Below are 24,930 nucleotides of genomic sequence, written 5' to 3' on the forward strand. Positions count from 1 at the left end.
AACAGTAACCTGAGATATAAAAATCCTGTAATCAGCTGAGCTTTTATTTTTTGGAGGGTGTGTGTGTGTGGGGGGGGGGGGGGCAGTTTAAATAAATATCCAACGTAGATGAATAAATGTGCATTTAACTGCTATCCTGTTTTTGTATTGTTTATGAATTGCTAGTACATATAGATATACTTTTCTGAATAGTTTTGCTACTTTTACTTTAACACCAACGTAAAGTGTTATTTTCATAGTGTAGGACTTCCAGATTTGGTTAAAACGGCATAATATATAAATTGAAAAAAAAAATCACAATTGGAAGTTGCGCTGAAAAATTGCAAAATTTCATTTAATGCCTAGGAAAGTAGAAACCAAGTGTGCTCTTTGCACTTTATGCCCACATGATGGCAGCAAAAATACATGTATTTTCAAGGAAGGTTACTAGCAGTTATTCCGTTACTAGCATTGTAGTTTTTCCCTATGCAGATTAGTAGGAATCACAGTTAGTGTTTTTGTGGGCTGTAACCTTTAAAATAGCAAGGGTGCCAATGAATGAGAAACAGCTCACAAAATTGTAGAACACCACGGGGTTGATTTACTAAAAGCAAATATACTGTGCAGTACAAGTGCAGTTGCTCCAGAGCTTAGTAAATGAGGTAAAACTTCACTTTGCAAAGAATACCCAATCACATGTAAGTAAAATTAAAAAAAACTGCATTTTTCCTTGCACATGATTGGATGATGGAAGAGAGCAGAACTTCCCCTCAGATCTAGAGGAACTGCTTTTGCAGTGCGCGGTATATTTGCCTTTAGTAAATCAACCGAATATATAAGTCACAATTATTGATGAAGAATAGTTTTCTTACAAAAGATTTTACTCCACACTGCTAAACCGGTCCCTGCAGTGTCTTCTCCCCTAACCTAAAGTGTTCTAAGGTCCTGATCTCATGAATACCAATGCAGGAGGTCCACAGCACTGCTATGATGCCGAGGAATAGTCCACCGATGGAGCATGGAGAAGCAGAGGACCAGGTAAGTTGAAAGACTTCTTCTCTGCCCTAGAATAAACAAGCCGCTAACCCTTGAATTGTGGGCCCAGCCCTACTGCAAGGGATAATTTTCAGGCTTCCCATCATTTAGTTTTAAAGTGTATTTAAGTGCAAGATTTTTTTTTGCTGGGGAAGAGTTAAACCTTCCGACATTTTTATTGCTGTTGTGTTCTATTTTGGGTATTTCACCCCTTACTTTCTCCTGATAACCACTGCCACCAAGACAGAAAGTAATTGGAAGTCCTGAATTTTACATTTTCCATGAGAACAAGAATTATAAAGATAAATCTTGCTTGGCTATACATATTCATATTTGCTTTTTGATATTGTTTTAGCTTGCATAGAGAAGCTTTAAAGGCTCTATCAGGTTTTCTATTGCTGCCTGGGTTCTCATTCTGATTCCAGATCGCGCAAGGCTCTCTTCTGCAGCATTGGTGAGCTGTGGTGCTTAAGTAGGGTGGAAGTAGCTATGGGCAGAGGAAGCCTCCAACACATTCAAAAGTATCATAAGTTCCTCAAAGCAATAGTCCCAGTTCCTCGAAAATAGGAGCAACTATTGATTCAAGAAAGAAAGCATGATGGAATGTTCCTGAATTTTTGGGAGTAATTACAGTGTTTCTAGAGGTCTTCACTTATTGTACTTGGGACTTTATTAAAATTCAAGTTGAGGGTTTGCATTCTGTATTTATACAGCCTAAAGAAAGTCAGGAAAAAGTTAGGAAAGATAACTTGATGAGCTACTGTATTATCCAGCCCTGTTTTGTTATCGCGTATTGTCTTCACAGCACTATTCTGCCCATTAGACTCATTTGGCTCAGTTGGCCTTGAACTGCACCATGCTGTTTGATCAACTGCTGAACTTAAAATCCAATAGATCAGCCACAAAATGCATTTGGGAGCAGTGGGAGCTAAAATCTAGTCAATATGAATAATCCCTAAATAGTAAGTCACTGTGCATAAATATGGAAATGCACTTGCAGGTAAAGTAGTTGTGGGTGTACTTGCTGGACCTTATGAAAAATTACTTAATTCTATTGATTTACCTATTTCTGGTTAAATAAAATCACCATCACCTCATATGTCATCTCAAATCCTTTTTATGAATAGTTATTCTCTTTACCTGGAGTCTGCAATGTGATTATGTAAAATGTAAAAACATATTTTCTGTACCGTTTTTCTGCCAATTAAATCAGTTGTAAATAACAATTTGGTTGCTGTTCCATGTTTTACTGTAGGTAGGTGCCCTATAAATTTAAAGTTGAATCTGAACTGCTAAGTATCATTTCTAAAGTATCTGTTTTAAAAGAGTGAATTTATAGTGATCCCATAACTAAGGCACTGTGCACACATCACCCGGTGATTTCAAAAACCATAAACAAGGTGCTAGTGCTCCAGCTGAGCTTGTCCAGCTCAATGATCCTTAACATCCGATAAAAAAAAGCAGAGCCGCACACAAATGTGAAGCGTGTATATGGAAAAGGCTTTGGCTAGTCTTCTTCCATGCCACGCTCCTTCAAATGCATTTCACGCCCCCACAGGCTTAATCTCTACAATTAAATCCATAGTAAAGTGAAATGAGTTAGTTGGCTGTGGGAGGAGAGAGGAACTAGCTGAAGCTGTTGATCACTTTTTATCAGTCAAATAAATAGTTGCGCATGTGTAAGGAACTGATCATAAAACAGATCAATTACACAATCATTTTTATCAGGTCATTCAGATTTATTACTGCTACATTATATGTTAAATTGTTATCCATTAACACCAAAGTGTGGAACAATACTGAGTGTGTTGCATTGTGCCATATCTTTCTTTTTTTTTTTCTTTTTTCAAACTATTTCATTGAAATTTTTCACATACTCAAAATTAAATATATTTAAATCAAGACAGTATGTCAAGAAAATGGACATGATTAATCAGATATGCCATATTGCTAGTTATCAGAATGTTGTGGTCATAATGCAATTCTGGTTAGCAGCATCTCACAAGATCAGCAAGATCCCATAAGTAGGCTATGCCAGGGAGATCAGTAATTTAGGAAGGTACTAGGCTGTGCTTCTCGAAGTAATAATATTTTCAGAAAACAGAATGGACTGTTATTTGGTCATTACCATCTAAAATTTAGAACAGAATCAAGGCACCTTGGGCAGACTGAAGTGTCTAATTGTGCCTTTGAGGGTTTCTTCTGCATAACAAGTTGTGAACTCAGATGGACAGACAATTGTAACTATGTCCAGCTAATCTGACAATGATAAAGAGGCTCCATTTGTTGAAAAATTTGCGAGTTGTCCATTTGCAGTTTTGCGTCAATTCTTTACCTACACATCAGTACTCTAAAATATAACTAAATGCAAAACTTTTTTTTTTTTTTAGTCTTGGGCAGAGTGAAGTTGGATTAGAACACCTGTCAAGGTTTTGTTGCGGTCTGTGTTGCTGTTAAGGAAATTCATCCTCTCTATATGTCCTGTTTATCATTATCGTGGGCCGCACAGTGGCTTAGTGGTTAGCACGTCTGCCGTGCAGTAAATGGCTCATGGGTTCAATTTCCAACCATGGTGCCTCCTGCATGGAGTTTGCATGTTCTCCCCGTGCTTGCGTGGGTTTCCTCCGGGTACTCCAGTTTCCTCCCACACTCCAAAGACATGCTGGTAGATTAATTGGCTCCTGTCTAAATTATCCTAGTTTCATCCCTGGCCATGCGGGATCTCCTGCATGGTGGGGGTGGGGAAAGACCTGGCAACCTACCCTGTAAAAATAATTGCTAAGAGAATTCATGGAAAAAGTCGCTTACGAGTGACGGTCCATGCAATCGCCAAGGGTTGGATATGACTGAATGGACAGATAGATCATTATCATTGAGAGTGAAAGTAAAAAAAAATCCCAAATTTTGGGTTGTCCCCAGAAAAGCAACATAGGGGAAATCTTCAAATGGGAACATTAGATCTGATGACCTGGGGGTCCCCAAGGAATTCCCTTACTTTGCAGGGATTTCTTTTCGCTTCCTGTTTGGCTATGGGACAGGAAGCGGAGGGAATTGACCACAATGGGACACAGATGACAAAAAAACAAATTCTGTCAAAGGATATAGCCCTTACTCTATCCAAAATGGGAAAAAAAAGTTTTGCCTATAGTTCTACTTTAATAGTTGGAACTAATAGTGCCAGGAGTAAGTATGTATGCACTAAAGTCACTGTTTACTGCTACATATTTTGTGGTGAAGACCTATTACTAAAGATACATCAAGGGATCCCTATGTATGTTAATTTTGTGGACATTGTTGATACACTAAAGAGTTCCATCCTAGATATGGAGGCCTTCCCAAAGAAAATGGGTCAATGTGGCTCCAATCATAGCATGCTTTATGCATAATTCAGTATTGGGTTTCCTTCAATGTCTGTTCCATATTTTAACTGATAATAAGTAATTTCTTTGTTTTATCACTAGTACCTAGGTAGATCACAAATTGCTATATATATATATATATATATATATATATATATATATATATATATATATATATATAGCCACCATTAGGTTGATTGAGTGGACCTAATACTGTGCACAGTTGCAATGCTTCCTGTACTGGATTAGCAGTTCACTGAAAGATTTCAAACATTGTCTGGAAGTTATTTAACTAAAAAAAAAAAAAAAGCTTGTTTTCAATATGTCTCCATTCTGAATTGTTCATACTTGCCTAACATTTTATTTTCATGTGATTTTTAACATTTTTGCTTGCTGTTCCGAATTTATGGCTGAAAGCTATCTGGATGTTTAACAAAACCAGGTTCCCTAAAACTAAACTTCCTATCTTCAGTCCTGCACAGTTGTACAGGATCCTCTCATGTACTGAATTTTATTTATTTATTTTTGGTCATGGAAGTTACTTAGGGCAGTTTTCATGAAAATGCAGCCTGCCTAAGAACGCCCACTCCCCCAGACCGACATCAGCAAGGCATTTTTTTATTTGTGTAACTCCCCAAAGAGCCAGCCAACTGCTAGCATCAAGGCTGAGAACTCTTGAGAGGAGAAGTATATTAAAGGCAATTAAAGCTGAGTTCTGGCGCCCACCCCCCCTGCCGAAAATAATAGTCGGCAGCTACAAATACTGTAGCTGCTGACATTTAATATTAGAGCACTTACCTGTCCAGGGATCCAGCGGTGCCCTTACTACAAGCTGATTCTTCGCCTGTTGGGTGCTGGTGTATAGCAGAGCAATACAAAACAGCATGCCTCCCTAGTAAAACACACAGAGCACACAGTTAACCCTTTGATCTCCTCAGATGTTAACTCCTTCCTGCCCAGTGTCATTAGTACAGTGTCAGTGCATTTTATTAGTGTCTCCCCCCCCCCCCCCCCGTGGCAGAATGCCCGCCACATGCAGAGGTGATCAAAAACCACCAAAAGAAAGCTCCATTTGTGGGAAAAGACATAAATTTCATTTGGGTGCAGCGCTGCATGACCGCACAATTGTCAGTTAAAGTAACGCAGCGCCGTATCACAAAAAATGGCCTTGTCAGGTTTTTTAAGCTTTAGATAGAGTAATGAAGGGATAGACCCTCTGCCAGCTTTTTATTGTAGTTTGTGTCCATGCTGTCGAGATTCACTCCTCTGTCTGTCATGGTGACCACTGTCTTCAAGACAGATTAGAGAAAATCTTACATTTTAGAGTTGTCATGAGAGCAAAAGGTAAGTGAAAATCTTCCAAACAACAGAACACAGATATAAAAATAAATAACCTGGCGGGATTTAAACCTTCCCTACTCGATCCAAAACTAAAACAAAATGTGGCTACACACATTTTAAACGCTTTTTATGTTATTACAAGAACATGGAGAGAGCATTCTATTTCCTTAATATGCAGGGTTACTACTGGACAAAATCACATTGTAGCATTTTTGTGTGTTAATACATTAAAACAACTGAAAGAAAAGCATATAAAAGTTCAGCATATAAAATGCATGCTAAAGACACACTATAACTCTGTGATAAGAAACTGATTAGTGACCTTTGATTTTTTTTTTTCTTCGTAAATATGTTATATTGAAATGTGGTGCTTTTATCAAAATACATTTAGACAATTTTAGACAAGTATGCTGCTTATCAGATGAGAATCTGTGAAGACCAAATTAAATTACTTTTTATTTGCTGTCACTTTTTTGGTTATATTTCCATTGATCATTTTTTTTTTACATATTTTCCTGCATGCCTCCATTTTTATTTTATTTTTTGTTGTTTGATATATTTTTTTTGCAGATAAAATCAAGGAGGGCAGAGAATCCACCACTGCCATCCCTGTCTTGCAAAACAAACATTCTGAGGATGCATTTGGTTCTGTTCCGTTTATTTCTGCTTCAGGCAAGTTCATTTGTTTATTACAATGGCCAAATGCATGAAATCAAGTTTGTACTGAAATAAGTCTAATGCACGTACATCCCTGTTATGTTAATATTCATCTTCATACTTAAAAGCTTTTTTTTTTCTTATGATTTGAAGTTAGGATACTGTAACTGTAAAATCCAGCACTGGCTATCTATTAGTTTGCTATACAGCCACGTTTTTTGTGTAAACTGTTAATTCTATAATTCATATAGGCTACTTCAACTTTAAGTCTATACCGTACTGGGGATTCTGCTGCTGACAACTACTCAACAACAGTAGAATTAACAAGGTGCAGATGCCACGTTGCCAAGGTGCCAGATGCCACGTTGCCCACGTTCCTAGTATGCTGGCAGAATCTTCTAGCATAGGAACATATTGACGTGGCTAGTGATGGCACTGTACTATAAAAGATGAGTGAAACAGTTATTCTCTTTCTAGTGGTGCATTGACCTTGAAGTGAATTTGTACTGATCTCTTGGTCTTCAAAATAGCACCAGCATATACAGTTGTGTTCAAAATAATAGCAGTCCGACATCACTAACCTGATCAATCACTGTTTTTGGTGTAAATTATATTTCTACATGGCAAATAATTTACTAGCAGGTGTAGTAGAGTAATAGAAAACCAACAGACCCAACAGTCATGACATGCACGATTCTGATTCTGTGTAACTGAATCATTAATTGAAAGAGGCATGTTCAAAATAATAGCAGTGTGGAGTACATTCAGTCTGTGAAATGACAGCTGTCAATTAGGTGACCCTTATTTAGGGATATAGGCAACAAATGTTGTACATGCTGGGTATAGTGCATTTCTCTCTGAAAATCTTAGTAAGATGGGTCGTTCCGAACATTGTTCAGAAGAACAGCGTACCTTGATTAAAAAGTTGATTGGAGAGGGGAAAACATATAAAGAAGTGCAGGCACAGATAGGCTGCTTAGCTAAAATAATTTCAAAAGCTTTCACCACTTGCCCTCCTGAGGATTTACCCCCCTTCCTGAACAGGCCATTTTTTGTGTTACAGCACTGCGTTACTTTAACCGATTGTGTGGTCATGCAACGCTGCACCCAAATGTTTATCCCCACGAATTGAGCATTCTTTTGGTGGTATTTGATCGCCTGTGTGTTTTTTCATTTTTTGCACTATAAAGAAAAAAAGACTGACAATTTGGAGAATTTGGATATTAAACATGTCCAGTAAAAAAATAAAAAAAAATCTTAATTTTATCATAAATTTAGGCCAAAATGTATTCTGCTACATGTCTTTGCTAGAGAAAAACCCAATACATGCAAATTAATTGGTTTACGTGAAAGTTATAGCGTTTACAAATTACTGTGTATATACTGGGATTTTGTTTGCTAATTTTTACTAGTAATGGAAGCTATTAGCGACTTATAGTGGGACTGCGGTGGACATTCTGACACTGGGGGAAACTGACTTGGTGTCACTGACATCCCCAGTGACACCAATACAGTGATCTGTTTCTAAAAAAAAAAAAGCACTGACACTGTACAAATGGCACTGGGCAGGAAGGGGCAATCAAAAGGTTAACTGTGTGCTGGGAGTGTTTTACTACGGGGCTGTGTCAGTGCTCTTCACTGTAATCACACTGCTTTGGATGGCTGTGCTGTGCAGTGCACAGCCATCCAAAGCAGTGTGCAGGAGCTGACAAGGAGGGAAACGGTAAACAAAACAGTTGTCCTCCCCGTCGGAGATCCTCAGAAATCACCGGGTGGCGGCGAGTAATCACCAGCCGGGACCTGGTGATTGACGGCCACGAATGGCAGTGTGGGAAGGGCATGGCTACCCGGAAATGCAAAATATATGTGTATATATACGTGAGTTTGCTCACCCGTGCAGCCATGTAGCAATATTTCTGCTATAGGGCAGTCCGGAAGTGGTTAAAATGGCAACCAACTATTTACCATTCACAATTGGATACAAACATTCCAACATATAAGAACTGACTCTTATCCTGCAGAAGGCATTCATATTTTTGATTGCAAATTGGTGGCAAAGTGAAATGCATTTAATAGACATTACATATATGCAACAGTAATATCCTGTTAATATCAATTTACATAGGTAACACTTACAAAATTGAAATCATACAATGTGCACTAACCTATGTGGACACATCGAACCAGACAGTATTTGCAATTTTGGGATCTCAAGGGTGCTCTGGAAGCTTACCGAAGACATGTGCTGGCATATCTGGGTGTGAGCTGTAACATGATGGTGGCATTTGTTATGCCACCAGCCTAAAGGGAGTGCTTTAAAAGAAACCTGTGAGAAATATGCAAGCTGCTATTACTGAGCTGTCTTTCTGAAAATGCTGGCTCCTGTAGTTCAAGTTACTGACTAAAAACAAGCATGCACATCAGATGTTCTGACTTCACTGACTTCCAGATGGGTCAGTGACCTTAACTGAGGCTAATGACAGCCAAGCCACTAGCAATTATAGAAGAACTCAGCAATGACAGCCTACATTATTATTATTATTATTATACAGTATTTATAAAGCGCCAATAGTTCGCTCAGCGCTGTACATTACAATGGGGGACAGAACAATAACAATACAATGCAAAACATGAGGGGATCGAGGGCCCTGCTCTTTCGAGCTTACAATCTAGGAGGGAGGGGATGGTGGCACAGGAGGAGAAAGCTGTGGGTGATGGAGTGGTAGGAAGAGTGGAGGAGGTCAGCAAGTTAGCAGGGGGTGGGGTAGGCTTCCCTGAAGAGGTGGGTTTTCAGGGTGCGCCTAAAGGAGTGGAGAGTAGGTGATAATCTGATGGGTTAGGGCAGGGAGTTCCAGAGGATGGGTGACACCCTGGAGAAGTCCTGGAGGCGGGCATGGGAGGAGGAGACCAGGGAACTAGCGAGAAGGAGGTCTTGTGAGGTCAAGAGTTCAAGGCATTCCCCAGAAGCACAAACCAGATAACATTTTTAAACGATCCAGTTTTCCCCTATGTTTCATATCTTGGAATATGAGAGACATACATAAAAACCAGACTTATCATCGGATGGGCGGTGAGCCGGCGAATCGTTTAGTAGGTCACTCCACTAGTTTTGCACGCTCAGGGAAGCCAAAACATAGAACTTGTACACCGTGTAATGTACAATTTCATAATTCATCTCTAAATGATCCTTAGACTTATGTGCCGAATAAAATACCTGCCGAAAGTTTGTCGCTTGTGCAGCTGGGAAGTTATAGGCCAGAATATGAATTATGAAAGATGCTGGTTCTGATTTTGGGTTCCGCCTGCCAATTCCTCCCTAAACAGAGATTGGCCAGTTACTCAGAGCCACCCCCCTGCTGGGGGACTTTAAAACACAGACTAGCAGGCCTAGAAGGGTAAGTTGAAGACATCTCCTATCTTTCCATCGTAACAGGGAGATCAAAGACCCTTTCGCTCTGCAACCTGGATCTGCTTACATCAAAGGCTTAAATGGCAAGTAACATAACCCTTTAACTTCTCCCTGTTATCTCTTTGCTGTGCTGTGCTGTTTTCTATGTGTATGTATGTATATGTATGTATATATATATATATATATATATATATATATATATATATATACAGTTGCAAGAAAAAGTATGTGAACCCCTTGGGTTTACGTGGAGTTTTGCATGAATTGGGCGTAAAATGTGCTCTGGACGTCATCTAAGTCACAATAGAAGAACACAGTCTGCTGAACATAATACTACACAAACATTAGATGTTGCCGTGGGCGCAGCCAAGTTTCCAGTGATGGAAAAGGATAGTGACATTGACACGTACTTACTGTCCTTTGAAAAAACGTGCCGTCAGTACCATGTGCCCCCAACTCAATGGGCTCGGTACCTGACATCAGGGCTACGAGGCAAGGCCCTGGACGTGTTTGTTGAATTGCCAGAGGGGCAAGACGATGATTACAAAGTTTTAAAAGATGCCATCATCCGGAAGTACCAGATGACCCCAGAAGTGTACCGCAAGCGGTTCAGGTCCATGCAGAAGGGACCTGGGGACTCTTACACGGATGTGGCAAGTCACTTACGCACCACATTCCGACAGTGGACTAAGGGACTGGAAGCTGACTCCTACGAATCTTTGGAGGATCTCATGATACGAGATCAACTCTTGCACATTTGCCCGGCAGACGTCAGACAGTTCGTCTTGGAGAGGGAGCCAGCATCTACTAAAGCTGCAGCAGACCTGGCAGATACCTTTGTCCATACACGGGTGTCTGATCCTCGCAAGGTTCCTCCAAACAGCTGGAAAGGGGGGAAATCGCCCCTAGCAACCTCTCCTACATCGGTGAGTCAAGCTTCTCCTCCGCCAAACACCTGCAGCGCTTGGAGCCAAGGCATCCCTGCCTGAGACCCGCAGATGTTTCACCTGTGGGAAAAGCGGACATCTCCGGACGCAGTGTCCTGAGCAGAAGCAGACGGCATCTGGCCAGCCGGCCAGCAACTCTTCTTCTGTGCTGTTCGTTCGCAGGAAGATGCGGGTAACCCCCGCCAACTTGCAGCAAGTCACCGTGGGCAACCGGTCTTGAGAGGAAATTTCCACACCTGTTTTGTTGGGTGCTGACCTAGGCACTCTTGTTTCGTATTATGCCCCTGCCGAGAAGACCCGGAAGGGCCCCCTGGAACTCTCTGGACATGCCAAGGTACTGTGGCCAGATATTGGGGTAATGTCTGGGCCACCTGTGGATGGACAGAGGGAGGGGGCTGGGAATGGAGTGGGGACCCAGGGTTCTCCATTAGCTGGAGAACGAGAAGAAATCCCCTTGCCTGGGGAGGTATCGAACTCAGGTGTCATTGATATTATAAACGTGACTGTTGATAATAGTTGTGATGACAATGGGGATGATATTAATGTCAGCAACATTGATGGTAATGTCAGTATTGTTGATGGTATGGTTGGTAATGCTAACAATGATTATGATATTCATGATGAGACAAATGATGTAATTTCACTGTTGGGGGTCACCCACAGTGCTGTGATGGGGCAGAGGTACGGTCTCTAGCGACTGAGCAAGGGGATGGTCTGGGTAGGCCTGTTCCTTGCCCAGGCCCAAAGGATTGTGCCTTGATAAGTGCCCAGCCATTGGCCTTGCAGAGGACTAGGCAGCCGGCTGGGACTTGTAGTTCCACGCCTCCGGCAGCACTGAAAAGGGATTCCCAACGGAGCTTCAGAGGTCAGCTAGCTGCGAGTTGCCCTGCTAAGAAAGGCACACCACAGCCGGCTGGGACTTGTAGTTCCACGCATCCAGCAGCCCTGAGAAGCGAGTCCCAAAGGAGCTTCAGAGGTAAGCTAGCTGTGACCTGTAGTCCCACGAGTAAGGCAGCTCTGGAAAGCCATTCATATGGGGATTTCAGCCTGGGGCTAGGTGTGAACTCCCCTAGTAGGAAGAGTCAACACAGGCCTGACAGGGCTAATGGCCTATTCACTGGGGGCTGGGAGCCTGAAAGCCTGTTATTTGATCTCATGTGTCATGGTGTGTCAACAGGCAGACAGACAGAGGTCATAGGCGGAGACCGCACGCTTGGATTGGGGGTGCAAGGGGCCTTATTGGGGTGGATGCTTGGATTACAGAGAGAGGGCTGCAGTCCTCAGATCCAATCACCCCTCCCTGCCCCTCAGGTTCCGAAGCTGCTGGCAATGCCTCTGATAGATGGTGTCCGGATTCAGGAGGTGCAGGCTGACTGGGGCACAGAGACCAAGGGAATGGCACAGTCAGGAATCCAGGGGTTAGCTAGAGTCTGGGCATCCCCGGTAGTCGCGGTGCTCAAGCAGGATACGATGACCAGGCTTTCTGAGGACCTTGGAAAACTGAACGCCAGCCCTGTGGTTGTGGCCTACCCCATGCCCAGGAGCCATGAGGACAAGGAGCATCCGGAGGGTGCCCGCTGTTTTACCATCATGGACCTGAGCAAAGGGTATGGGCCACCTTCTTTAACCCAGCAGGCTCATGACAAGCCAGCCTTCGCTTCCCCATGTGGCTTGCCTGAATCCACGGAAAGGCTAGATGGGATTGCGAACACACCGACCACCTCTCCAGCGGTCAGGAATGGCCCGCAATGCGGAGTGGAACTGGGTGCAGTTGCCCACTTTAGGGGCCTTGCGGTGTTCGGCCCCATCTGGGAAGAGCAACTTGGGCCCCTGTCACTAGTCAGGAACCAACTGCCCGCGCCTAGCCTGACAGTCGAGAAGGGTGTCTGTCAGAGGGGCAGGTCAGTGGTTCAGTTTTGGAACACACCGGTAGGAAGAGAACCCCAGAGGTCTGGGCATGGGGAGACTGAGGCAGTTGTGGCCTGGTCCGCTCCCCAGGCCAAAAAACAGGTTACATCAGTCATGGGTGCCGCTGGCCACGGTAGGAAGCCTGGGTGCAACTATCATGGCTCAACTGGACCTATGACTGACCTAGCAGACAGGACCCTGGAGGACCTGGTGTTCTGCCTGCTAGCAGGTAACGAGGACTGTCCATCTTGGATGAAGGTACCTGTGGACCCCACGGGGAGGCGAGTTCCAGAATTCGCCTGTCCGGTTCCGGTGCACACAGGCGCTACTACCTTCAGGCCAGATGTAGTCCTAGGCCTGAGTAAGAAGGTGGGAGAGGGGAATCGCCTTCTTTACCTCGACAAGAAGCTACATATTAATATGTTAGCAGGTTATACCCCTCAGCCGAAGTGCTCTGTGAACGGGTGGGCACCCCGGCAGTGGCCATGGTATTCGGACAGCCACAGCCGACTGGTGCCCCCCCGTGACCACCCACTTGGTCGGCATAGCAGTGTTGCTGGAGGAACAGATTCCTGTTCAGACGGACCTTGCTTCTCCCGCAGTGCAGCGGTACCAGGTCGATCCACGGTGAACCTCGCGGCAGAAGTCGGTTGCGTCAGGAGGGAAATTGTAGTTCCCTCCCTTGCAACTGCATGAGGGGGAGGTGTAGCAAACTTGCTCATCAGAGATGGACGCAGAGTCCCCCTTGTGTATGTGTTAAAAGTCACTGGCAGGTAGAGTAGCAGGGGGCCCAGAGCTACAAAGCCCCCCCCCCTCACAGAGACAGAGCCTCTCAGAGACTCTGTCCAAAGAACTTGTGTAACTTCACACCTCAGGGAAAGATAACAGAGCCTTCTCAAGGGTTCAAAGCATTCCCCAGAAGCACAAACCAAGTAACATTTTTAAAAGATCCAGTTTTCCCCTATGTTTCATATCTTGGAATATGAGAGACATACATAAAAACCAGACTTATCATCGGATGGGCGGTGAGCCGGCGAATCGTTTAGTAGGTCACTCCACTAGTTTCGCACGCTCAGGGAAGCCAAAACATAGAACTTGTACACCGTGTAACGTACAATTTCATAATTCATCTCTAAATGATCCTTAGACTTATGTGCCGAATAAAATACCCACCGAAAGTTTGTCGCTTGTGCAGCTGGAAAGTTATAGGCCAGAATATGAATTATGAAAGATGCTGGTTCTGATTTTGGGTTCCTCCTGCCAATTCCTCCCTAAACAGAGATTGGCCAGTTACTCAGAGCCACCCCCCTGCTGGGGGACTTTAAAACACAGACTAGCAGGCCTAGAAGGGTAAGTTGAAGACATCTCCTATCTTTCCATCGTAACATAGGGAGATCAAAGACCCTTTCGCTCTGCAACTTGGATCTGCTTACATCAAAGGCTTAAATGGCAAGTAACTTAACCCTTTAACTTCTCCCTGTTATCTCTTTGCTGTGCTGTGCTGTTTTCTATGTATATATATATATCTTAGTTACATATTTTTCTGTAAATATTTTATTGCACCTGTTTGACTCTTTTAGTAATCATTCTTTCTGAAAGTGGTAAACTTTTTCTAAAGCGCTTAATTGCAATTTACGAATTCCTGCCTTTTGAAGAGACGCTACTGTGTTTGTTTAATCCTCTGCCCAATCGGCCTGCGGTGACCGTATTGGACAGGCGACTTTTCCACCATTACAGTGTTTATTGGATAAAGAGAGTTTCCCCTTTCTCTGTACAAAAAGGGGTGGTGGCAGTGAAGGGTTAGTTGCGTAATTAACCCGACCCAGTAACAAGCGCATTCAGGCTGCCGGTGCGTTGATTGCGTCCCATTAGCTGGACAATCGTTGTGCAGGGCGCAGCTGAGTGTGGCATTGTTACTCACGTCACATCTCGGTCTGGATCAGCCAGTCCTTCGGTCACGAGTTTGGTGAGAAGGTCTGGGGTCTGACGCCACGATCGTGACGTATTGGTGGTCGCGGGTGTGAGATTGTCGCATGTTGAGGGTGGCGATCGTGCGATCGTGACACAGAAGTACTTTATATATTTAATTTCAGGACATCAATGGTGATAAGAGCACTTACCTCAGCAGAAAAAAACTAAGCTGCAAACTGGTAAATATTCTCTGATCTTTGAAGCTCAAAAGAGTTGCTATAATTTACCCCAGTCTTTCCATAACAGAGTGAAGCCTAAGGGAGCTGACTAATACAACTTAAAACCATGGGCCTGGACACACCAAAAAAGACGTCTGACTCTCATGGCTTTCATCAAGCTAGTTCTGTTTATTCAGTTCTACTCCAGACTCCTACAACACAACACCCTGTAGGTGTGGTACAAATTGGTTCAGTCTCTAGACAAGCTGACTCACATGACACTGAAGACCAGGAACTGGGAGAATCATTTCTCCCAATATCTTGGAAGATCATCACAATGAATGCCAGCCTGACGTCTGGGGAGGAGAGTTCTGAGTAATTTAGCTGTCCTTGCAGTTCTGGACACTCTTCAGTTATTGTGTTGTCTGACAAATGGATTAGTCAGAGTACATCAGTCACCTGGGAGAACCCAGAAATCTTGCATGGCTGAGAAGTAGCAAGTATTCTAATTTGAGCAGAACTCCATGTTCCAGCCTTGTCTGCTGTTCAGATTCCAGGTGCGGAAAATTGGCAGACAGACTACTTCAGAAGGCAATTCCTGGACCCAGGGGAATGGTCCCTACATCCAGAAATGTTTCAGGACCTTTGTCACAGATGGAGGGAGCTGCATGTGCACCTCCGGGCCAACAGGTTCAATATCAGCCTATGAAGGTTTGTGTCCAGATGTAGAGATCTGTTGGCATAAGCAGTGGATGCTATGGTGGCTCTGTTGGATCAGTACAGACTGAACTACTCCTTTTTTTCCTCTGAAGTTCCTTCCATGTCTGTTCCACAGAATTGTGTTGAAGGGAATTCCAGTGATCTTCAAGGCTCTGAATTGGCCTAGGTGCATGTGGTATTCCAACCTGATCAAACATCTTGCAGACAGCCAATGGGTTGTTCCAGATTTACCTGATTTTCCAGGTCTTAAGAGACAGGAGTCTGTGTGTGTCAGTATTTTCCATCCTTTTAAAAGCTAGGAAATCTTTCACCCAACATGGATGGCTTAGTTCACCCGGGGCAAGCAAAGAAAGTTTACCCAAGGAAACACTCCAGGTGACAAATCTTGACCTACTTGCAACCAGGCCTGGATCAACATGTGGCTCTTGGTACTATAAACAGACAAATCTCAGCCCTTGTGATTTTGTTTAAAAGACTGCTAGACTCCATTTCTCTGGTCAAGACCTTTGTACAAAGTGTCCCTCATGTGGTTTCTCCCGTGATCCATTGGGATCTCAATTGGTTTTGTTGCTTCAATTGAGGCTACCTTTTGAAACTATTAGGGATAGTTCCCTTCCTACTCTCACTCACAAGGTTGCTCTCCTTTATTGCCATCACTTCTGCAAAACATGTCTGTGCTGGCATTCTTTTCCTGAAAATAACCTTTTTTTAGTCCTATGCTAGGATAAGGTATTTTTCAGGCCTAGAGCCTCTTCGAAGATGGTTTTAGGCCTTTCACCTCAAGTAGGACATTGTTCTTCCATTTCTTTGTCTGGCTTCAGTACATCAAAAGTTTCTCTTCACTGCCTGGATGTAATTTGTGCTGTATGGGTTTACCTCTTCTGCCACCGCTTTTGTTTGAAAAACTGGCTCTCCTTTTGTCATTTCTGATGGCCCCTTTCAAGAAGAACCAGCTTCTCGCTCCACCATTTCTCAGTGGCCAAAACAGATCATTGATCAAGCTTGTGGTCTGAAGGATAGCGTACAACCTTTTTCTGTAAAGGTGCACTCTACTAGATCGATGTATGAAAATAAAAAAACATGCAAAATACGTGTGAACAAGGTGTCAATGAATTAAAGTGTTTGTTTACCAATGCCAGAAGTCTGCCAAGCAAAATAGGTGAGTTGGAAGCTTTGGTGCATGAAGAGAACTATGATTTAATTGGTATTGCTGAATCTTGGCTTCACTCTTCACATGAATTAATATTCCTGGCTATGTTCTCTTTTGGAGAGAAAGGGTAAATAGGAAAGGTGGTGGTGTCTGTCTCTATGTGAGACGTGATCTCAAAGCGAGTATGAAAGAGGACCTAGTTGATGGAGAGTGTGATGAGGCTGAAGCATTATGGATAGAACTGCACATGGGGGTGCGTACTACAAAGGTAATCATTGGAGTTTGTTATTGGCCTCCCAGTGTTAATGAGGAGCTGGAGACTCAGCTCCTTGCACAGATGAAAAGGGCTGCAAGGGCTGGGACAGTGATAATGGGGGATTTAAACTATCCAGAAACTGACTGGAGTAATGGTACTGTTAAGACAGTTAAAGTGCAAAAATTTTTAAACCTACTACAAGACAATTTTATGGTACAGTTCATAGAGGCCCCAACTAGGAATGATGCTCTGCTGGACCTGGTAATCTCGAATCATGCAAATCTTATTATGAATGTCCATATAAAAGAACGTCTGGGTAGCAGTGACCATAACATGATTTAATTTATTGTTAGCTGTAAACAGCAAGCACATACGGGAAAAATAAAACCGCTCAATTTTAATTTTCCAAGGCTGAGAGCTGCTCTCCAAGACTTAGACTGGGAGGGAATATTGGCATCAATGAATTCAATACAGAAATGGGAGTTCTTCAAAAAGACTGTATGTGAACACACTGCTAAATATATTCCCATTGGTAACAAATTTAAAAGGCTGAAAATCAAACCTATGTGGCTTATGGCCAAAGTTAAAAAAGCTATAGATAATACAGTGGCTTAATGGATAGCACGTTGGCCTTGCAATAAATGGGTCATGGGTTCAATTCCTGACCATGGCACCTCCTGCATGGCGTTTGCATGTTCTCCCTGTGCATGCGTGGGTTTCCTCCGGGTACTCCGGTTTCCTCCCACACTCCAAAGACATGCTGGTAGGTGAATTGATTCCTGTCCAAACTGGCCCTAGTATGTGTATGTATGAATGTGAGTTAGGGACCTTAGATTGTATGCCCCTTGAGGGTTAGGGATTGATGTGAATGTACAATAAATTTATGTAAAGCGCTGCATAAATTGACAGCACTATAGAAGTACCTGAAATAAATAAATACATAAGAAAAGAGCTTTTATTAAATATAAAAATGAAGGAACGCTATAATTGTTTAAACGTTACAAAGAATATAACAGAATATGCAAAAAGGAAATAAAGGCCGCAAAAATTAAAAACGAACGACAGATTGCAAAAGATAGGACCAATCCCAAAAAATTCTTCAAATATATTAATAGTAAAAAGGTCCGGTTGGAGCATGTAGGCCTTTTACAAAATAATCTAGATTGGGTGACTGGCGCATATTTATTAAATACCTTCTTCAGCACTGGGTATACAAGGGAGCATGGGGGAGCTCTTGTCCATAATGGGCATGGTATTGACACAGCTCCAAATGATCCACATTGGCTCACAATTGATATGATCCAAAAATATTTCGATATAATAAAGGTGAATAAAGCACCTGGACCGGATGGCATACACCCACGGGTCCTTAAAGAATTGAGCTCTGTCATTTCAAAGCCATGGTTTCTAATTTTTAGGGACTCTTTAATGACTGGCATAGTACCACTGGATTGGCGTAAGGCCAATGTGGTGCCAATATTTAAAAAGGGGTCAAAATCTTTACCAAGTAATTATAGACCTGTTAGTTTAACTTATATAGTTGGGAAGATACTGGAGAGTTTAATAAAAGACCACATAGATGAGTTCTTGCTGGAAAAATATATTTTAAGCAACAGACAGCATGGATTCCTGAAAGACAGAAGTTGTCAAACAAATCTGATATCTTTTTATGTGGAGGTGTGCAAAACCTTGGACAGAGGGGCGGCGGTGGACATGGTATACTTGGATTTTGCAAAAGCATTTGACACAGTTCCCCACACACGGCTAATGTGTAAGGTAAAGTCTACAAGCTTAGAAAAATCTGTATGTAAATGAATAGAAAACTGGCTAAAAGATCGTATTCAGCAAGTAGTGGTTAATGATTTATACTCTGAATGGTCTAGGGTTGTCAGTGGTGTACCCCAAGGTTCAGAGTTGGGACCCTTACTTTTTAATATATTTATAAATGATATAGGGTCTGGGATTAAAAATACCATTTCAGTCTTTGCAAATGACACCAAGCTGTGCAGTGGAATAACGTCTTTACAGGATGTCTCCAACTTACAAGCCGACCTCAATGCACTGTTTAATTGGGCAACTATGTGGCAAATGAGGTTTAATGTTGATAAATGTAAGGTTCTGCACTTGGGGGCTAAGAATATGCATGCATCATACATACTAGGGGGGTACAACTGGGGGAATCCATGGCTGAGAAGGATCTGGGAGTTCTGGTAGATCACAAGCTTAATAATGGCATGCAATGCCAAGCTGCGGTTTCTAAAACGAGCAAAATCCTCTCTTGTATTAAAAGAGGTATAGACTCCAGAGAGAGAGAGATATCATTTTACCCCTGTACAAATCATTAGTAATACCTCATCTGGAATATGAAGTTCAGTTTTGGGCACTAATTCGCAAAAAAGAACATTTTTTTGGAACTGGAGAAAGTACAGAGAAGGGCAACCAAACATATAAGAGGCGTGGAGGAGCTCAGTAATGAGGAAAGATTAGAAGAACTGAATTTATTCTCTCTTGAGGAATGGAGATTTAGGGGGGATATGATCAACATGTATAAATACATCAGTGGTTCATATAGTGAACTCAGTGTAGAGTTATTCACCCTGAGGTCATCACAGAGGACAAGGGGGCACTCTTTACATTTAGAGGAAAAGAAATTTAATCTCCAAACATGGAAAGGTTTCTTCACAGTGAGAGCTATGAAAATGGGGAATAGACTCCCTCAAGAGTTCTGGCCAGCTCCGTGGATTGCTTTAAAAAAGGCCTGCATTCTTTCCTAGATGCACATATTCAGGAAGGATGTTTTTTTCCCTCCAGGAGCAAATTGGATCATGCTTTTCTGGGGGGGGTTTTTTCCCTTCCTCAGGATCAACTGGGGGTATAGGATTATAACTTCTTTTTTTTTAATGGTTCAACTGGATGGACTTTTGTCTTTTTTTCAGCCAGAGTATGTAACTATGTGGCAGTTGGGCTTTTAGGCATCAGACAACTGTTCTCCAAATTTGCAAGGCTACTGTTTGGTCACCTTTTCTGAATTTTACCAGGTGGACATTTAGGCCTCTTCTGAGGTCCGTTTTGTATGTAGAAATCATCAGGCAGCTCTTAGAGCTTGCATACAGCCCCATTTTTATTATGTCTGTTGTGGGCTTGTAAGCAGTTGTTGTTTGATGTTGCGCACCCTTCAGTTGGACTTTTTTTGGACGACCCAGTTGTCTCAAATTAACTAAACCAAGTGTCCCTTAATGAATCATAAGGAAAACAGGATTTCTGTTCTTACTGTATAATAGGTTTCTTGAAATTCAGCAGCGGACACAGGTCCTACCCTCTGTGTTTGTAGTCTACTCCTAACTATTGGTTTTCTGAAAAACTGAAACATACTGGGAGTAATACCTTGTTGGCCAATGTCTTTTTATTTGCCAGTTTCCAAATCACCCTGTCGGCGGCAGCAACATGCATTTGTCTATGAATAAATTGAATACCGTGTCCTTAAGCATATGTGACAGAGATGAAAGGGTTTGGAGAAGCCGTGGAGAACATTATGTTGCCTGTAACACCATTTAGCATGACCGTTCTGGTGGTGAGTCAGTGATGGTCTTGGGAGGCATATCCATGGAGAGACATACAGACATCTTACAGGCTAGACAATAGCACCCTGGCTGCCATTTTGTATCGGAATGAAATCCTTGGAGCCATTTGCAGACCCTATGCTGGTGCAGTGGGTCCTGGGTTCCTCCTGGTGCACAAAAATGCTCAGCCTCATGTGGTGAGAGTATGCAGGCAGTTCCTGAAGGAATTGATACCACTGAATGGACCCCACACTCGCCTGACGTAAATCCAATAGAACACTTCTGGGAGATCATGTTTCGGTCCATCCGACATCGCCAGGTTGCAGCTCAGACTGTCCAGGAGCTCAGTGATGCCCTGGTCCAGATCTGGGAGGAAATACCCCAGGACATTATCGTCTCATTAGGAGCATGCCCCAACGTTGTATATAAGCATGTAGGGGCCATACAACTACTGAGTACCATTTTGAGTTGCTGCAATGAAATTTCAGGAAAATGGACTAGCCTGCTGCATAATTTTTTCACTTTGATTTTCAGGCTGTCTTTGAATTCCGTCCTCTGTTGGTTGATAAATTTCATTTCTATCCAGCAATGGGGCATCCTTACGTTCCTAATACATTACCCAGACCATATCAGTATAGATATCCAGCATGACATTTTTCCCCATTGAGTTCTGATGTGTTTTCAAAGTGTTCCTTTAATTTTTTTTTTGAGGTGTGTTTATATATATGTATTTATTTATGGAGATATATATACATACATTTTTCTGTATAATTTTTTTTCTTGTCCGCAGTTCTCCTTTATCATGTGACAAGCCACATCATTATATGAAATGCTACTTTAGCAAACCAATTTATTTTACAGTCTCCCATTTAAGAAATTCACAATGTAATGCTTAAAACCTTTCTGAGCAGCTGCCCTAACGAGCTGATGTGTTTTATGGCTGACCTACATCAAAGATTTATGTTACAAAATATAAACCTCACAGACATTTTTTAATTTCCAGTTTTGTGCATCTTGAAAACAGCAACATCAGAGCTGCAAATCTCCAGCAATGTTGAGCAGATGCTTCTATGCCAGTCCTCAAAGAAATTGTGTAGATTTAGGTGAAATGTCTCGGTAATCCTTGGGCCTGACATGTGGCCAATTGCTGTGAAATGATGGTATCAGTATGTTACCAATTGAGAGAAAACCTAAAGCTTGTTGCTCCCACCCCCAGATGACGATGCAGCAGAAGGCATGTAATTACTAGTTGCACGGCCTTAATCAGGATTAATCGGATGTTGGGAAAAAGAACATCAGAACATAACATTTCCTTGAAGATTGGGATGATCTTGTATGATTAAAGATGTTCCCCTGGCTGGTGCTGGAGGGATGAGCAATTGTCCTTGAAAGGCTACAGACACGATTATAAGTGGAGAAATTTAAGCTCTTGCATTGGCAGCAGATGTTGATGCCTGAATTGTTTTCACTTATATTTTTTTTATCACATTTTAACTGCAGACTTCAAGACTGAAACGTCAGGAAGACGAAGTCCAAATAAGGCACCCTTTAGTTTTATGAACTGTATTAAAGGATATTTGTAGACGAAAAATAAATTCTGAAATTGGACAAAATAACCATTTTGTTGGCATATAAGAGAGCTGATTCTTGTTTATATGTTGTTTTTTTATCATGGTCTACAGTCCTCAAATGGTAAGAAGAATTCAAAGAATAATTGTTGCAGGGGAAAAGCGTTCTGAACCCTGGTATTGGTGGTATTTTGAAAGCTTCCCCTAAAATAGAATCAGCCATCAAATCAATTAGGGGCAGTATGAGTGAAATGGCATCTGTGCATTATTTTTAAATGTCAATAGATAATTAAAGCTAAAATCCAGGCTAAACAAATACTGTCTAAATACAAAAAGGCATCTGTATTTTTACTTGAATCTTGGTATCCTTTGTGCATTTCTTCCAGGTCTGTATTGTAAGGCAACAGGAAACAACACTTCTGCTACTTGCGCTGTTTGTGCAAGGTGATGGGTTTTGTATTCGCCCTCCGTAGTTTACTATAGGTAGCCTGTAGTGAAGGGACTGGCTAGGTCTCATATACAGCTCTGCTCAGGCTTTGTTCAGCACAGGTATGATGCGGCCATTGTACTTACAAGACATTGTATGGGTTTGCGAAGGCATTTGGTGCATACAACGTGAGTCTATATCCTTTGTGGCTACTGAAGAATATATTTAAATGAACATTTATGTGCTGGGAGTTGAAGACTGAAACCAACTGTACAAAACATGTAAATATTAGGATGCGTCTAAGAAGGTCTAATGTAAATAATTTTCCTATTACTGCTAATCATGTATTACACTTCCTCTTTCTCTTCATCCTTCCATACCCGTCTTCATTCCTCTCAAACATTTTGTCTTTTCCTACCTTCCTCCTCCTGCATCTTATTCTACTCATTCACTTTTTTTTTTTGCTACAAAAGATGCCTAAATTTGCTTTGATATTTATTTCTGACCTCTTTCATGACTGCTTAAATGACCATACTGGTGGTTTCATTATTTAAGAATATTACACCCAAACCTGAAGGCTTTTAAGGGCATCTTTAAATTTCTATCCTATGTAAAAAGATCTCTATACTCACACTAATGAACAGGAGGAACTGATTTGGGATAGATGTAAAGTATATCTAAAGCCAAAGTGCTAGATGGTAGAACAGAAAGTGAGAAGAGTCATCACTGAAACAGGTGTTACTATTGGAATATTTTCTATCACTCTCTGTCTTGACAGTAATGCTCACTTGGACAAGTATGAATCCACCCCAAGCATAGACACAAACAGTAACAAACTTGGCAGGATTTGGGGAAGTAAACCCTTGCACTTTTGAGTTAGGCTTAAAACTGGAGGACGTTTGGGTCTACTCTTAGAATTATACTATAAAATATTCCTTATTTGTGCACATTCTAGATAGATCACACAAACATTGGGTAACCACAGAAAAAAAAAGATATCAGGTTTGTACTCTCTTCCATGGACACAGCCTACTGCCAACCCTAAACCATCAAATATACCATTTAGCTTCCCTCTTAATAACATTTGGGACTCTCTTTTAAGATCCTCTATAATATCTACGTATTTAGGCCCACTGACACCTCTTAGGGGGAACATCCCCCTGGCATTGATAATAAACTATTTTATGGGTTTTCCAGCATCCTTCATTTTGTATGTCCTGTTTTAGAAGCAGATACTAAAACCTTTTGCATCCTCAGTGCCCACATCATCTGCTTTAGATGGACATTGGCTACAGTGCTTCAAACTTCGTGACTTTTGACCCCTAGAATATCTTGTTACTTTATGGTTTACTACTTATGTAATTTTTTCCGGTTAGGCCTTACTATATTACAAAATTGGAGCAAGCGCTCCATTTGCACTCTTTACCTAAATTATTCATTCTCCCACACAAACTTAGTGTGGTCTCTTCAGTACAGGAAAGGAGTTTAAAATATTAACTACATGGTACAGATAACCCTCCACATTATATAAAATGATACTATCCATCCCAGATACCTGTTGGGGGGTGTGGTGGAGAGAAGACCATTTATGTCCTATATGGTGGGATTGTCCTCATATCCAACCCATTTTGAATTTTGTTTTTACTATTGTCTACAAAAGATAGTCTTTAAAATTATGCACCTGTATCTATCCTAACAGGATCTGATCCTCATATCAAGAAGAGTCTCCACTTATTTTTATTATCAACCTGTGTGTTGATGCCACACCACTTGAAATATTCAATAAGCCCATCACTTGCTGAATGGACTAGAGGAATGTGTCATTCCATGGGAATGGAAAATGTGACTGCTCAATTGCATGATAGAAACAAAACTCACTTTGAAATCGTGAGCCCCTGGCTTCAGTATATGTACTCGGATAGTGTCAAATCCAAATGTATAGCCTAGGCCTGATAGTTATAGGCAACACCACCACCCATCCTGCACAACATCACTCAATCACATAACCAGGATACAGCATGATCATCTCTTGCTCTGCCTCCATCCCCCCACTTGCTGCTCCCTTTTCTTTCTTCTCAATTTCATATACAGTTATGTTCAAAATAAAAGCAGTCCAACATCACTAACCAGATCAATCACGGTTTTTGGTATGAATTATATTTCTACATGGCAAATAATTGTAGGCAAGTAACAAGTAGATGTAGTAGAGTAATAGAAAGTGAACAGTCATGACATGCATGCTGCTGATTCTGTGTAATTGAATCATTAATTGAAAGGGGTGTGTTCAAAATAATAGCAGTATGAAGTTCAATTAGTGAGGTCATTCAGTTTGTGAAAAAAGCAGGTTGCCCTTATTGAAGGACGAAGGCAACAGATGTTGTACATGCTGGATATAGTGCATTTCTCTCTGAAAATCTCAGTAAGATGTGTCGTTCCAGACATTGTTCGGAAGAACAGTGTACTTTAATTAAAAAGTTGATTGGAG

General features: G+C 41.8%; 1 protein-coding gene across 2 annotated transcripts in view; it reads left to right on the plus strand.

The window, feature by feature from the left end:
• Nucleotides 1–24,930, plus strand: part of BMP2K (BMP2 inducible kinase) — a 231,130-nt gene that overhangs the window by 200,612 nt on the left and 5,588 nt on the right. The window contains exon 15 of one of the 2 annotated variants that reach the window (XM_089675396.1): nt 6,285–6,386. The exons of the other annotated variant lie outside the window; for it this stretch is intronic. Within the exon in view, the coding sequence (XP_089531522.1) occupies nt 6,285–6,386 (102 nt within the window). The remainder of the gene's footprint in view (nt 1–6,284; nt 6,387–24,930) is intronic. 2 annotated transcript variants of the gene reach the window in all.

Source organism: Staurois parvus, unplaced genomic scaffold (assembly GCF_062004578.1).
Source record: "Staurois parvus isolate SC_StPar_1 unplaced genomic scaffold, SC_StPar_1.0 ptg000013l, whole genome shotgun sequence".
In the NCBI taxonomy this organism is placed as follows: Eukaryota; Metazoa; Chordata; class Amphibia; order Anura; family Ranidae; genus Staurois; species Staurois parvus.